General features: G+C 41.8%; 1 protein-coding gene across 2 annotated transcripts in view; it reads right to left on the bottom strand.

The window, feature by feature from the left end:
• Nucleotides 1-12,874, bottom strand: part of KLHL5 (kelch like family member 5) — a 50,908-nt gene extending 38,034 nt beyond the window's left edge. Inside the window, exons 1-2 of one of the 2 annotated variants that reach the window (XM_081875772.1) lie at nt 12,503-12,874; nt 8,233-8,304 (exon numbers count right to left, since the gene is read on the bottom strand). In XM_081875772.1, coding sequence (XP_081731898.1) covers nt 8,233-8,255 — 23 coding nt within the window. In that variant the 5' untranslated portion in view covers nt 8,256-8,304; nt 12,503-12,874. Of the gene's footprint in view, nt 1-8,232; nt 8,305-12,025; nt 12,351-12,502 lie in introns of those variants that run through there. The other variant, XM_081875773.1, reaches the window with a different exon arrangement.
• Nucleotides 12,875-13,267: the final 393 nt, after the last annotated feature.

Raw genomic sequence — 13,267 nt, 5'->3', positions numbered from 1 at the left:
GGTCACCTGTGGTTAAGGTCTTTCCTCACTAACTGCAAGCAAGTTCATGGGAATCTCAGTAAAAGGTAAAGGTAAAGGTACCCCTGACCATTAGGTCCAGTCATGGACGACTCTAGGGTTGCGTGCTCATCTTGCTCTATACGCCGAGAGAGCCGGCATTTGTCCACAGACAGCTTCCGGGTCATGTGGCCAGCATGACCAAGCCACTTCTGCCGAAACCAGAGCAGCACACAGAAACGCCATTTACCTTCCCGCCGGAGCGGTACCTATTTATCTACTTGCCCTTTGACATGCTTTTGAACTGCTAGGTTGGCAGGAGCTGGGACCAAGCAACAGGAGCTCACCCTGTCATGGGGATTCAAACCGCCGACCTTCTGATCAGCAAGCCCTAGACTCTGTGGTTTAGACCACAGCGCCACCCACGTCCCCTCACTAATTCCCCCAATTAAGAAAGGTTAGACTGACATTTCGAGGAATAATCAGGTTCAATGCAGTTATGCTTGTGTATCCAGTAAATTTTCCCCAAGAAGCAGGTTTGTTGACACACTTGTAAAATACAGGCATTCTTCTTCAAGAAGCCACCCCCCATGCAAAAAAACTAGCATTATCCACACAGCCACTTCTGATTTTGGCTGTCAATCCATGGCAACTTTGACCACTCCACTAAAATGAAATTCCCATAGCTTGGTGTGCTTGGTGAGTGTCCATTTCTCACAGAAACATATGCATTCTGGGCTCAAGTTCCAACTCTCCAAAAAGTTGGATTAAAATAAGAGTTTCACTTTGACAGTTCATAGGCTATGCCAAACTGTGGTTTGGTATCCCTCCCTCCTTCCCACACGTGCAACTGTTTCTTCCATGGGTAGACAAACTAAGGCCCTGGGGGCCGGATCCAGCCCAATCGCCTTCTAAATTCACCCTGTGGTTGGTCCAGGAATCAGCGTGTTTTTACATGAGTAGAATGTGCCCTTTTATTTAAAATGCATCTCTGGGTTATTTGTGGGGCATAGGAATTCATTCATTCCCCCCCCCCAAAAAATATAGTCTGGCCCCCCACAAGGTCTGAGGGACAGTTGACCGGCCCCCTGCTGAAAAAGTTTGCTGACCCCTGGTTTCTTCCCTCCCCTACTGGCTTGAGACAGTGTCTGTCCTCTCCCCAGCTACCTTGTACAACAGCCTCACTATGCAGGAAAGTAGTATAGCAGAGACACCGTTGCACACCACCCGAATTTTAACAGTTACTGAATCCAGGAATTTAGGGTGTCTAGCACCCATAAATTCCTAACAATACCAATCATGGCAAAGGGGGAAATGATGCAATTTGTGCTTTTCGCAAACACAGAAAGATCTGTTTGCTTGCTTCATATATAGTCTACTTTTGGATCAGATTGCATTCATGGTGATTTAACACTACAACACCAATTTACCATACAAACACAATGACTGAAATATATATACAATTCCATACATACATCCTTTTAACTTAGAAGTTGTTCCTTTATAATATCTAACACTTCCGAAGGTCTTACCCATTCTTAAATATTAACAAAATTGGCATCTATTTTTCTTAAAGCCATCAACAAATGGATTTCAAAGCAATTCTTTCTTTTAAAAAACAAGCAAATGACATTCTAGTTAACCAATCAAAACAGTCAATTGACTCTTCTAAACTGTATGCCACTCTGCTTTAGAAGCATAATGTACTTTCCATCAAATGAAATTTCAAGGCATTGCATGGTTTTTTTATTTGTGGGGAGCGTGTTATTTTTTTAAAAAAGATTTGGAAATTAAGGGGGAAATGAAACAAGGTAGTCTGAATATCTCAACAGTTACTTTACATGATTTCATTCATTTCATTTGTGAACTGTGACCAAATCAGTCAGTGCATAAGATACAACATAAGCTGATAACAGCTTTTCCCCCAGCATGTAAATTCTTTTGTCAAAAGTTTTTCTACCAACGTTTAGAGTGGGAGCCAAGTTGTGTGGAAGTTTTGTTATGGCTTTAACCTCTGCTAGTGCTATGATGTTTCAAGGGCTTGCATCACATGGATGGAGCCAATCACAAGGGACTTTCCTACTCAACAGCCTCCAGCTTGGTTTGGAGAAATGATCAGGTGAGTAGAACCTTTCTAGCTGGCCCCATCCACATTGTACTAGGCCTGGGTCTGTGGGATGAGGTCACAGAAAACACCTTCCATGTTGCACTGCAACACTGAAAAAAGATCTGAAGCCTATTACTGACTGGATGCAAAAGTGCAGCTACTGTGGCATGCATTATTCACTTGGATTGGGGAAGCAACAATCCTTAGAATTACATTTATGCAAATTATATTAAACTTTTCTACACCAATAATTGAAATGCAAATTGAAAACTGCTCACCCATTTAAAAAGGCTCCCTTTGAACAACCTCTATGCTTATTCCTTGCTCCTGTTTTATCACTCAGATGCTTGATCTGTTTATCTGCATACCTAGCTGTGCAAAGTTGCACAGAGGTTATACTACAGACACCGTAAGAGGCAATCTTCAGAGGAATAATTTGCTCTGAAGCATTTATTCCTAAAACAAAATGGAACGCAGTGCCTTAGACAACTTGACCAGAATTTTCTACTATATGGCATTTATTGAAAATACTTATATATCACCTAGTAGTAGTATTTATCAATTTATAATTGGTATTGTATTTATATAAATTTATATACTGCTTACATGCCAAAATATTTTCAAGTATAAAATCAATTATAAAATCCAAACACAAAATACAATTCCACATTTCAATTCAAATTAAATTACATCAAAATTCCATCAGAACATTATAGACATCCACAATTAAAATTTATTATGAAACGAGGCTGCTGCAGGCACAGCAATTAAAACAGTTTTTTTAAAAAAACCAATTTAAACAATGTAATCAGAAAGTTCAAGTTCTGGAATGCTTGCCTAAACACATACATCTTCAAGAGATGAATTATGAAAACGTCAAGGCAACATTAACGGTGAGTACAAAAATCAACATTAAAAAAAAATAGCAACCAGCAAAGGTCTGGATAAAATGCTAATTTTCTGGTGTCACTGGTGCATTTTTTTTTTCCTAAGGAAAGGCTACTCCAAAGAAGGGGCACCACAACAGAAAAGGCCCTCTCCCTGGTTGCTGTAAGATAAGCTGATGCAGGCTGCAGCAGCACCAGGAAGGTTTCAGTACATGCTCTTACTAACTGGACAGGTTTTTATCTCAAATAACTTACTCCTGGGGTAGCTAACATGGTGCCCTCCAAATGTTGTGGACTACAACTCCCATCATCCCTGACCAATAGCCATGCTTGATGGGACTGAGGTGAGCTGCAGTTCACAATACATTGGTACCTCCAGTTGCGAATGGGATCCGTTCTGGAGGTCCTGCCACATCCCAAGGAATTTGCAACCGGATGACCGCTTCTGTGCATGCGCGCAGTTTAACGCTTCTGCACATGTGCGCGCGATGAAACCCAGAAAAATACTTCCCGGTTTGGCACGTTCGCATCCCGAAGATTACGTATCCAGAGGGATATGTAAGCGGAGGTACAACTATATCTGGAAGGCACCATGCTGGCTGCCAGTGACCTAGGCTCAAGCAGTTTAGGACTCTATAGTCCAATACCGCAAACCTGAACTGTAGTTTATATCATCAATTAAGATAGTTAAGGCCTTGACCAGGAGAAATATCTACCTCCTAAGGACAAGTTCAAACAAGATTTTATACTACAGTACAAGAAATACAGACTATACAGCATGCTCCAATTGTGCACAGGTGTATTTGCTTTATAAAATACATGCAAGAGGAAAAGGTAATCCCCACCCCATATATCTATTTTAAGAAACAAATGGCTAAAGATAAAAGAGTATGCAAATAAAATCTGATACATAGTGCATGTATGCAGGTATCACTCCAAAAGCCTCATTCAGAGAGGCTGCAGTTAAAGTTCCTTACTCACATGAGCAATATATATTTTTTATTAAGTGGATTAAGGTGGCTACCATTCTAGCGAATGATCAGTATTCAACCACAAATAAATTATGGTAGTTTACTGTAGTTATTTTTTCTTTCAAACCAGCCACTTTAGATGAACAAGTAGATTTATCGCAACTGAAAACATGCATAATTCATCAAAATTCTTCATTGTCAAGACTGCAACACCAAAACCACCATGCCTACTTTTCTCCTGTAAACTGGTTGGAAATAAGCACTAATACTGTGAATTTATAAATTGTTTAACTTACATACACCAAAACACACTACCAGAAGGCAGATGAAATAGAAGTGTTTTATGATTCTTCTAAAATATTTTCTGGCTAAGGCAAGTCTCCTTAAAAAGGATTTCCTGTTGGAGGAAAGCTGACAGAGAACACTCCTCTACAGCTTTAAAACATAATGCATACAACACAACACACATTTGTAATGTGAACTTCCTGATGAGCATGCACATCTGCCTAAGCATCCTTGCAACTCCAATATAATGTCATAACTAGTGACAGCACATTAGTGCAGCAGTCATAAGATCCATCTTAAACATTCATTTACTGACTCAACAAGTTTGAGAATCGGGCCATTAAGTTGTAAAACACTGCTAAATATCACATGCCTATCTCATTAATTCATGAATGACATTAACAGTTTCAAGCCAAGGACTGGATCCACATAATCTTGCAACAAGGGAGCTTTGGACTTGACTTTCACAGAAAAACTTAGAAAATATTGCCTTACTGAAAGTCAAAAAAGGGTGGGAGGGGGAAAGAAGGAGGCAGTGATTTTTGCTTTTTAAAACAGTTTGGCATAATTAGTTCATTCAGCGATTTTGGCAAAGCATACATTGGGCATTATATCTAAACTTGTTAACTTGCACTTGTCCTCGAAATCAGGTTTGGCTCTTGGTCTGCATGGCAAGCACAAACCATAGTTTGACAGCTTGGGTGTAATGGTTTGCTACAAGCCAGAAAATAACTCCTTCCCTTAAGTACAGTAGAGGAGGAGGGAGTGTACAGGAATGTGGCCTCTTCTAGCGTCACAGTCCAAGCGCCAACCTTGGTTCAGAATTATTGCTAGACTGAGCCATAAAGAAGCTCTTTCGATCCTGGCCAAAGAAAGAAAGAGCTCTCCACCAGATGTTATTTCATTATTGGAAAAATAGCCTCTATGAGCTTGAAGACAGTTTTATGGGTCAAAGAAATCGAAACTAAACACCTTCTTCATCCAATCAGACAACCTTACTAGGTGGGTTTAAATGTTGTCATCTCTCAAGATATGTAAAATATGATATTAACCTATTTCACAGGATTTTTATTACAAAACAGTGAGGCTTCTTATTGATTAAACATGCACTGGATTGGGCTGTAAGCCACTTAGTTCAGAACACGTTCTGCATAATAATGGTAATAAATAATATAACATTAGTCTGGAATGTTTTTTGTTTTCGTTGACAATATGACAAAGAAAAGCATGGACAACTAATAAAAGTTTAATAGTATGGAAAAACCTGTGTGTAATACAAGGTATCAGACTGTTTTTGGTTATTAAGTACATTGGAGAAAACAATCTAAAATTATGATCTATATATACCAAACAGACTTAATATTGCAAATGGGTTATTACTGCAAATATACATACATGCATATATAACATTTAAATATGGCAAATGGATAATTGACAACAGGCTTTTTTTTAAGCCTATCAGAATTTCAATGGAAATAGTTCATTCAGATTAAATAGGGAGAGAATATACAAACTAGCTTTTTCAAACATAAAACCCCAAACAAGAGCTTTCTTTTGTGGAAATATGACACAAATAAGAAAAAACAAAAATAAGCCCTAGCAGGAAGAGCCAGTGAGCAATCAATGTACACTGTCATTTACAAATTACAGGCCCTCTTACCAATTCATAACCTGAATTGAATTAGTCCAGTGAATCCTTCCACTATGAACTGTAAGTGAATGGTGGTCTGCAACAATGGTCTTTTGTGGTAATGCAATCAATAAAGTTGTAACAAACTACCTAAGACAGATTGGCTTTTTGATAATATTGTGCGGATGCTGCAAAAAAACTGCACTCTTCAACAAACACTCATATGGAGGCAACTACATATTCTTTTTTCACTGCCTCCATTTCACTCCTCTTCCTTTGTTGTGCCTGCTTTCTAGATTATAAGTCCCAGAGGGAAAGGGATCCTTTCATACATTTTAACATACCTTGATGACACTATACAAATATTATTTTCTAAGCATTTTTAATTTGTTGTTTCTGCATGCTAATGCTATAATACTATTTCTATGCTCAAGTAATACTATCTTCCTTTTTGTTTCTGACAAAAATATGCAAAGAGGAAAGCACAGATGGCCAGGAACTGAAAGGGTGAAGTTCACATTTGGTCTGAAAGAGCATCTAGTCTTATTATAAGTATGAAAAAGATACTCTTGAACTTGAGAGAATAACCAAAGGCTTCCTAACCCAACATTAATAGCACACTGTTAAAACAAAATACAACCATGCCCTCCAACTTTGAAAATGTTTGAAGAAACATCTGTCTAATTACCACACAGCACCATTTTCTTCCATAATGCTGAATCAGGCCAAATAGTCTGTTTGGCCAATGTGCTGAACAATTAATATAAACTACAACAGGTTTTCTCGCTAACTGCATGTAAAGTTCTTCCAGATTAGTTCATTAAGCTCTCTGAGCCTGCTAAGCTATTTAACATTTGCTCCAAATTCAAAAATATTTATGATGGCATTTCTTAAACCTTGTGAAAAGAATGCATGCCACAAGTCTGACCCAGGTAAGATGCTGATCCCAAAAGCATTAAGAAAATAGTGGTGCCATTCAGAATCATGTTAGGAAATCATGACTTGTATGGAGTGCTGATGCGCATGTACTTCATGGAGTGCTGATGCGCATGTAGCCAAAACACCACAACCAATGCACAAGCAGGTGGTATCAGCGGAACAACATTTGCAGGAGTACAAAAAACACTAGGGACCCCTGCTAGAGGGTTGCATTCAGTGAAGTTATCCCATTTTCATCCCATCCCTCTACTCCCCTTTCACATCCTCCAAATCTGGAAAGGAGGTTCTGACTAAACATCAGAAAGAATTTTCTGACAGAAAGAGCTGTTCAACAGTGGAATGGTCACCTCCAGAAGCTGTGGACTCTCCTTCCTTCGAGGTTTTAAGCAGAGGTTGGATGGCCATATGCCATGCATGTTTTAGTTAAGATGATGATGATGATGATGATTGTATTTATATCCCGCCCATCCGGCTGGGTTTCCCCAGCCACCCTGGGAGGCTTACAGCATATATAAAACATAGTAAAATATCAAATATTAACAACTTCCCAATACAGGGCTGCCTTCAGATGTCTACTAAAAGTTATATAATTTGTTATCTGCTTGACATCTGAAGGGAGGGCTTTCCACAGGGATGGAGCCACTACTGACAGATTCCTGCATTGCAAGAGATTGAATTAGATGATCCTTGTGGTCCCTTCCAACTCTACAATTCTCTGATTCTTTTTCTCTGATGGAAGGACTCCTTCCTCTGGAAAATCATGAACCTCTAGATGTAACTTAAAAGTTCGGGAACTTATACAAGGCAAGTTCAAATGTGCCCAAACACCCCTCATTTTCTGAGGCAGTCATACAAGAGGTTGGATTCAGATTTAATGTAACTTGGATTATAAAGAACCCATATGAAAAGTTAATCATGATGAAGACCCACTGACTTTAATGAAAAAGTAAGTTGAAATAATGCTGCAATCCTATACTTATATATTAGGGAACAAGTCTCTCTAGATTAAATTAAAATTATTTTATTTGTGTGTGTTTTTAAACCCTCAAAGCAGTTTCCAAAAAGAATAGAACAATAAAATTATCAATAAAAACAGTTTGAAACATCTATTTTTAAATGAGTCATCCTTCTGAGCATGCATGCATAAAACAGGTGTTACTGTCTTGCTTTACAAAAACCCACAGGGCATAATTCTGCCAAGTTAAGAACTTGGAAATCCCAATGGTTTCAATGAAAGACTTGAAGCTCTATGCTACACGTGGTTTCTATCCTATGCATGATTCCTCTGAATCCAACTATTACTGAATTGCTATCTAGTATAAAACATTGTGGACTTCTAGCATGAAATCAATGGGATTGAAGAATTAAACTTTCGCTTGATGGGTTCATAATTTGTAACAATATTTTAAAATTTACCTATATTCTTGTTTAGATGGCATGCAGTTCCATCCTCATCTCTTTCAAGACATTCCAGCCCACCAGTTGAATCTTAAGGGAGAAAAGGCATCAAAAGATTACTCAGAAAAAGTAAAAATACATAATAAATATATGTCAATGTAAACAATGTATAAGGAACACATAAGGAATTGCCAAATTTATAATAAACCTGCTGAACATTTTTTTGCATCATTATTATTATTATTGGGGCTACATACCAAACCCATTGGTTGCTCTTGTGAAATTTTATTTTTGGGCATGACATTTTGAACTGGTTCACAAGCAGCACCAGATGACAAAAAAGAAAAGAAAAAAAAAGACTTGCACTATTTAATCCCCCGTCCCCCTGAACCACTCTATTTCAAATCAGCTACTTTTTTGAAACTACTGTTTGCTGATCCCTCCAGACTGGTTGTGCCATCTCTACAAACCAGGACTGGTTGCCATGTTTTCCTTCATGAAAGTGTAAGGGCTGATTTAACACAGGGCACATGTAGTGAGGGGGTTAGAGCAATTTCCTGCGTTCCTATACTAGTTTATACTTTTTTGTCCTTCTAGTCCAGTATTTACGGGCAGCAGATCTTCAGGGTCTCTGGCAGAGGTCTTTCCCATCACCTGACAGCTGACTCTTTCAAATGGAAAATCCCAGGCACTGAACCAGGAATCTTCTCTGCACAGGTTCTGCTACTGACCTATGGTTTCCTCACTATATGTTGCATGGATGGGTGGGGATTAGAGAAGCAACTCCTAAACCTTTTTATTTGGAGTTTCCAATTGTGGTGTTTACAGTGTTACCTATGGTTACAAACTTAATTCGTTCCAGAGGTCCGTACTTAACCTGAAACTGTTCTTAACCTGAGGTACCACTTTAGCTAATGGGGTCTCCCACTGCCGCCGCACGACTGGGGCGCGATTTCTGTTCTCATCGTGGGGCAAAGTTCTTAACCCGAGGTAGTACTTCCAGGTTAGCGGAGTCTGTTACCCGAAGTGTTTGTAACCTGAGGTGTTTGTAACTCGAGGTACTACTGTATTCCCCATTTTAGACTCACATGACACCAAAATTGAACTCTCTTCAAGCTGATTGTTAGGCATTCTAAAAATCTATGTACAATGGAACCTTGGTTCTCAAACTTAATCCGTTCCGGAAGTCCGTTCGACTCCCGAAACATTTGAAAACCAAGGCTGATTGGTGCAGGCGCCCTGGAAACAATAGCCAACAACTGCACCAGATATTTGGCTTCTGAAAAACATTTGAAAACACATACTTCTAAGGTTTTATGTGTTCGGGAGCCGATTTGTTTGTCAACTAAGCCATTCGAGAACCAAGGTTCCACTGTATTTGACACTTCATCATACAAAACAGTAACTACTCTGATGCAAACCATATTTACTTGAAGGGAAATCATGAGTGTCAAGGATAATTATTCCAGTTTGAGTAACACAAAGCTTAGAGTGTGACCTTGTGTATGTCGGATGAAACATGGAGCTTCAAGAGAAAAATCTTATGACTAAGGGTGCATGCAGACTTCCTTTTATTCAATGTTTCTAGGCAAAGTCTGTGCCTTAAAGTACTGTTTCTAAACATAGTTTTTTTTTGCCCTAGCTGTTTTCTAGAGAAAACCCGCTCTTCACCATTGAAAACCTGAATTGCCACTTGTTCTGAATCAATGTTAAAAAGTGGGTTTTCCTGGGGAAAGCAGAGGGATGGAAAAAAGTGCACTTGGCCGAGGAGCTTTAAAGCACAGGCCTGTGCCAAGAAAGCACGGGGCGTAAGTTAAGTGTGGATGAACCCTAAATCCAGCACTTTTCTGCAGTTTAAATGTAACTCTGGGCTTGACACTAAAACCCTCACAGCATCCTGTCTGGTCTTGTCCAAAGCATAACTATATCCGGATGCAAGATCATGTTTAATGGACAAGTCATTTTAGTTTGGACTCTGAAGATTCAAAACGGAGCCACACAGAACTAGGAAACAAAACAAAAAATGAAATAAAACAAAAACACTTTCAGGATGCAACAGAAATATTGTTTCTAGTAAGAGTAGTGTTTCCTAGATAAAATATTGCTGGTGGAGGAATACTAATGTAATATCCCAACAGCACAACTACTCATGTATATTTGCCATTTCTACACATCCCAAGCAAAGTTTAAAGGGGTCCTGGTTTTAAAAGGGCACAACAGAAAACATTCCTTGCAGAGTTGTTTTCATTATACAGCAAACCTGCAACTTGTGCACATTTAACCTGTGCACATTCAGCTATATGCACATGGTAAAAAATAAAAAAGAAGAAGAAAGGGGCCAAGGTTCTGGGGAAAATGATTTTGGCAATTCCACTCACCACTGAATCTAATGGGTTTTGACTATAAGTGATTTTGGCTTCATGTACTTAAAGCAGAATGCAACCCCCACAAACTGTAGGCTCACTGTACATGTTTTCTAAACTAGGAGTGTAAAATGACTTTAACTACGTATATGGATATTCTGCTTTTCTTTAAAGGTAAAGGGACCCCTGACCATTAGGTCCAGTCGTGGCCGACTCTGGGGTTGCAGCGCTCATCTTGCTTTATTGGCTGAGGGAGCCAGCATACAGCTTCCGGGTCATGCGGCCAGCATGACTAAGCTGCTTCTGGCAAACCAGAGCAGCGCACGAAAACGCCATTTACCTTCCAGCTGGAGCGGTACCTATTTATCTACTTGCACTCTGACGCGCTTTCGAACTGCTAGGTTGGCAGGAGCAGGACCGAGCAACGGGAGCTCACCCCATCACGGGGATTCAAACCGCCGACCTTCTGATCGGCAAGTCCTAGGCTCTGTGGTTTAACCCACAGTGCCACCCGCATCCATCATACAAACCAAATTGCCTGGAAAAGGCAGCTCAAATGCAACGGGACAGATTGTCACTCACACACACACTTCTCCCTGCCACCCAAGCTCTCGCACAGTCTGAATCCGTCTTTCTTAATAGAGCAAAATAAAGCAAGGAGGGAAGGAGACCCATCTAATCTTTGCACAGGTCATGAACCACAGTCCACGGCAATTAATTTTTGATTACTTTTAATGCTGCATTACATTAGCTTCCCCAGATCAGATGACTCATTCACCTGAAAGAGATGCCCCGGGTTACAAAATATTACACACACTCACAAAGGAATGGAATAAATTGCCAACGGAACATAACTGAGCTTGAATTTGAAAAACGTAGCTCCTATCAATGTCATAAATCTTGACTGAGCCGTACGTAGCATGGTTCTCTGGGGTACAGATGGTGGTGCAAGGGCTCCTGCTCCTAGAGAAGTAGGCAACACTTGCTAATACTTCCTAAGTTCATCAAAACCTTAAATTTACCAGTGCAAGGAGAAGGGCAAGGATTTGGAGCAAAACTATCCCTTTCTCCCTTTCTCCTAAAACAGGCTGGGAGCGGCAGGGTAAGAGATCCACAAGTTTTTAGTTCAAGACTATTACACCACATGAATGCAACCTTTAGCTCCAAATGTTAATTCAAAACGACTGTCTTTTGATCATTCTCTACTCCAAGTCAGATGAAAGGATTTGGACTCTCTAATGGGATTCTATTAGCTTTTGCTCTGCAGCAATTCTAAAACCAACCCCTGACATCATTTAAAGCGGGATAGTTTAATAGAATCATAGAGCAGTTAGGGACCCCGAGGGTCATCTAGCCCAACCCCCTACAAAGCAAGAATCTCAACTGGAGTACAGAGGGCGGAAACCCAGCATCTGCTTAAAAACCTCCAAGGAATGAGACCCCATTACCTCCAGAGGAAGTCCACTGTCAAACAATGAGAGTCCAATCTTCAGCTACAAGCGTGCCGTGAAAGGGCACGTGGGAACGCCTCTACCTTGCCACCCAGTTGGCAGTTAGGTGGAGGGTGGTCCAAAGATGGCAATCCTGCACTAACTTTAAGTGGGTCTCTAAGAGCCCTCTGGAGCGACCACGGGGGAAAGGCGCTCTGCACATGTTCACGCGCTCGCTCCTCCTCTGTGGCGACTTCGCGCCAACTCCGGGGTTCGCCTCCCGCATCCGGGGAGGGGAGGCGAAACTTCCGGAGCTCGAACCCAACCGCCCCTTGCCTGACGCGCGTCCTTGAGGAGAAACCGCCGCCAACCGCCTCCCCTGAGAATCCTTGCAGGAAGGCACACGATGCCAGCCGCCCCCTCAGGACGCCACACGCCGGAGCTGAGGGGGACGGCGCCCTGCCGCTGCTTCCCCCGCCCGAGCCCCTTCCTCACCTCGCTGCCGTCCCCCAGGGAGGGAAAGGCGGCTCCGGCCCCGTCCCGCTCGGGGAGGAAAAAGGCAAGTTGAGGCGAAGAGGGCGCCCCCTTCCCGGCCCCGACCGCCGGCGGCAACTCCCAGCTTCACAACAAAGCCCCCCCCCCCTCCTCGGGAACGTTGGGCCACGCCTCCCCGTGGGCGGGGCGATCCCCGCTCTGTGGCGGTTGAGAGAGGAGCGTTGGCCACGCCCCCTGACCAACCGCCAACTCGCCTCGGTTCCTTCGCCGCCCCGCCCCTTCGCTGCCACATCGAACCTTGCTTCGGCGAGGAAAGCGGGAGTGGAGGAGGCGACCGTTGGTCTCGCGCCGACCACCGCCCGTCCGCAGGCGCTCTCGACGGCAGAGCGCGGGCGGGCGGGCGGGCGGGCAAGAAGCGGAGCGTTTACTTCCGCGAGCTCCGAGGAAGAAGAGGCGGCTGAGGCGGGAGATGGGATGGCCCGGAGGGCGGGTTTATGCAAAGCAGGAGCCTGGCCGCTTTCTGTCGCCGCCTGAAGGAAGGAGCCGCTAGGGGGTTTTTTGTTTTTGTTTTATTTATTAATTAAATTTGTGCGCCACTGAGCGCCTCCCTGCATTAAAACACAAGTACGAAAACACGTCATAAAAACATGGACACGACAAACCAAAACAAACCCACTAATTTTACAATCATTTTAACATTTCAAAACTTGACTTCCTCCTCTTTCTGCGGTTCCTTGTTTATTTTTAATATCTTCTGCTTATCCA

Source organism: Podarcis erhardii (genome assembly GCF_964252035.2).
Source record: "Podarcis erhardii genome assembly, chromosome: 9".
NCBI lineage: Eukaryota > Metazoa > Chordata > Lepidosauria > Squamata > Lacertidae > Podarcis > Podarcis erhardii.
This window is presented reverse-complemented; position numbering and strand designations above follow the sequence as displayed.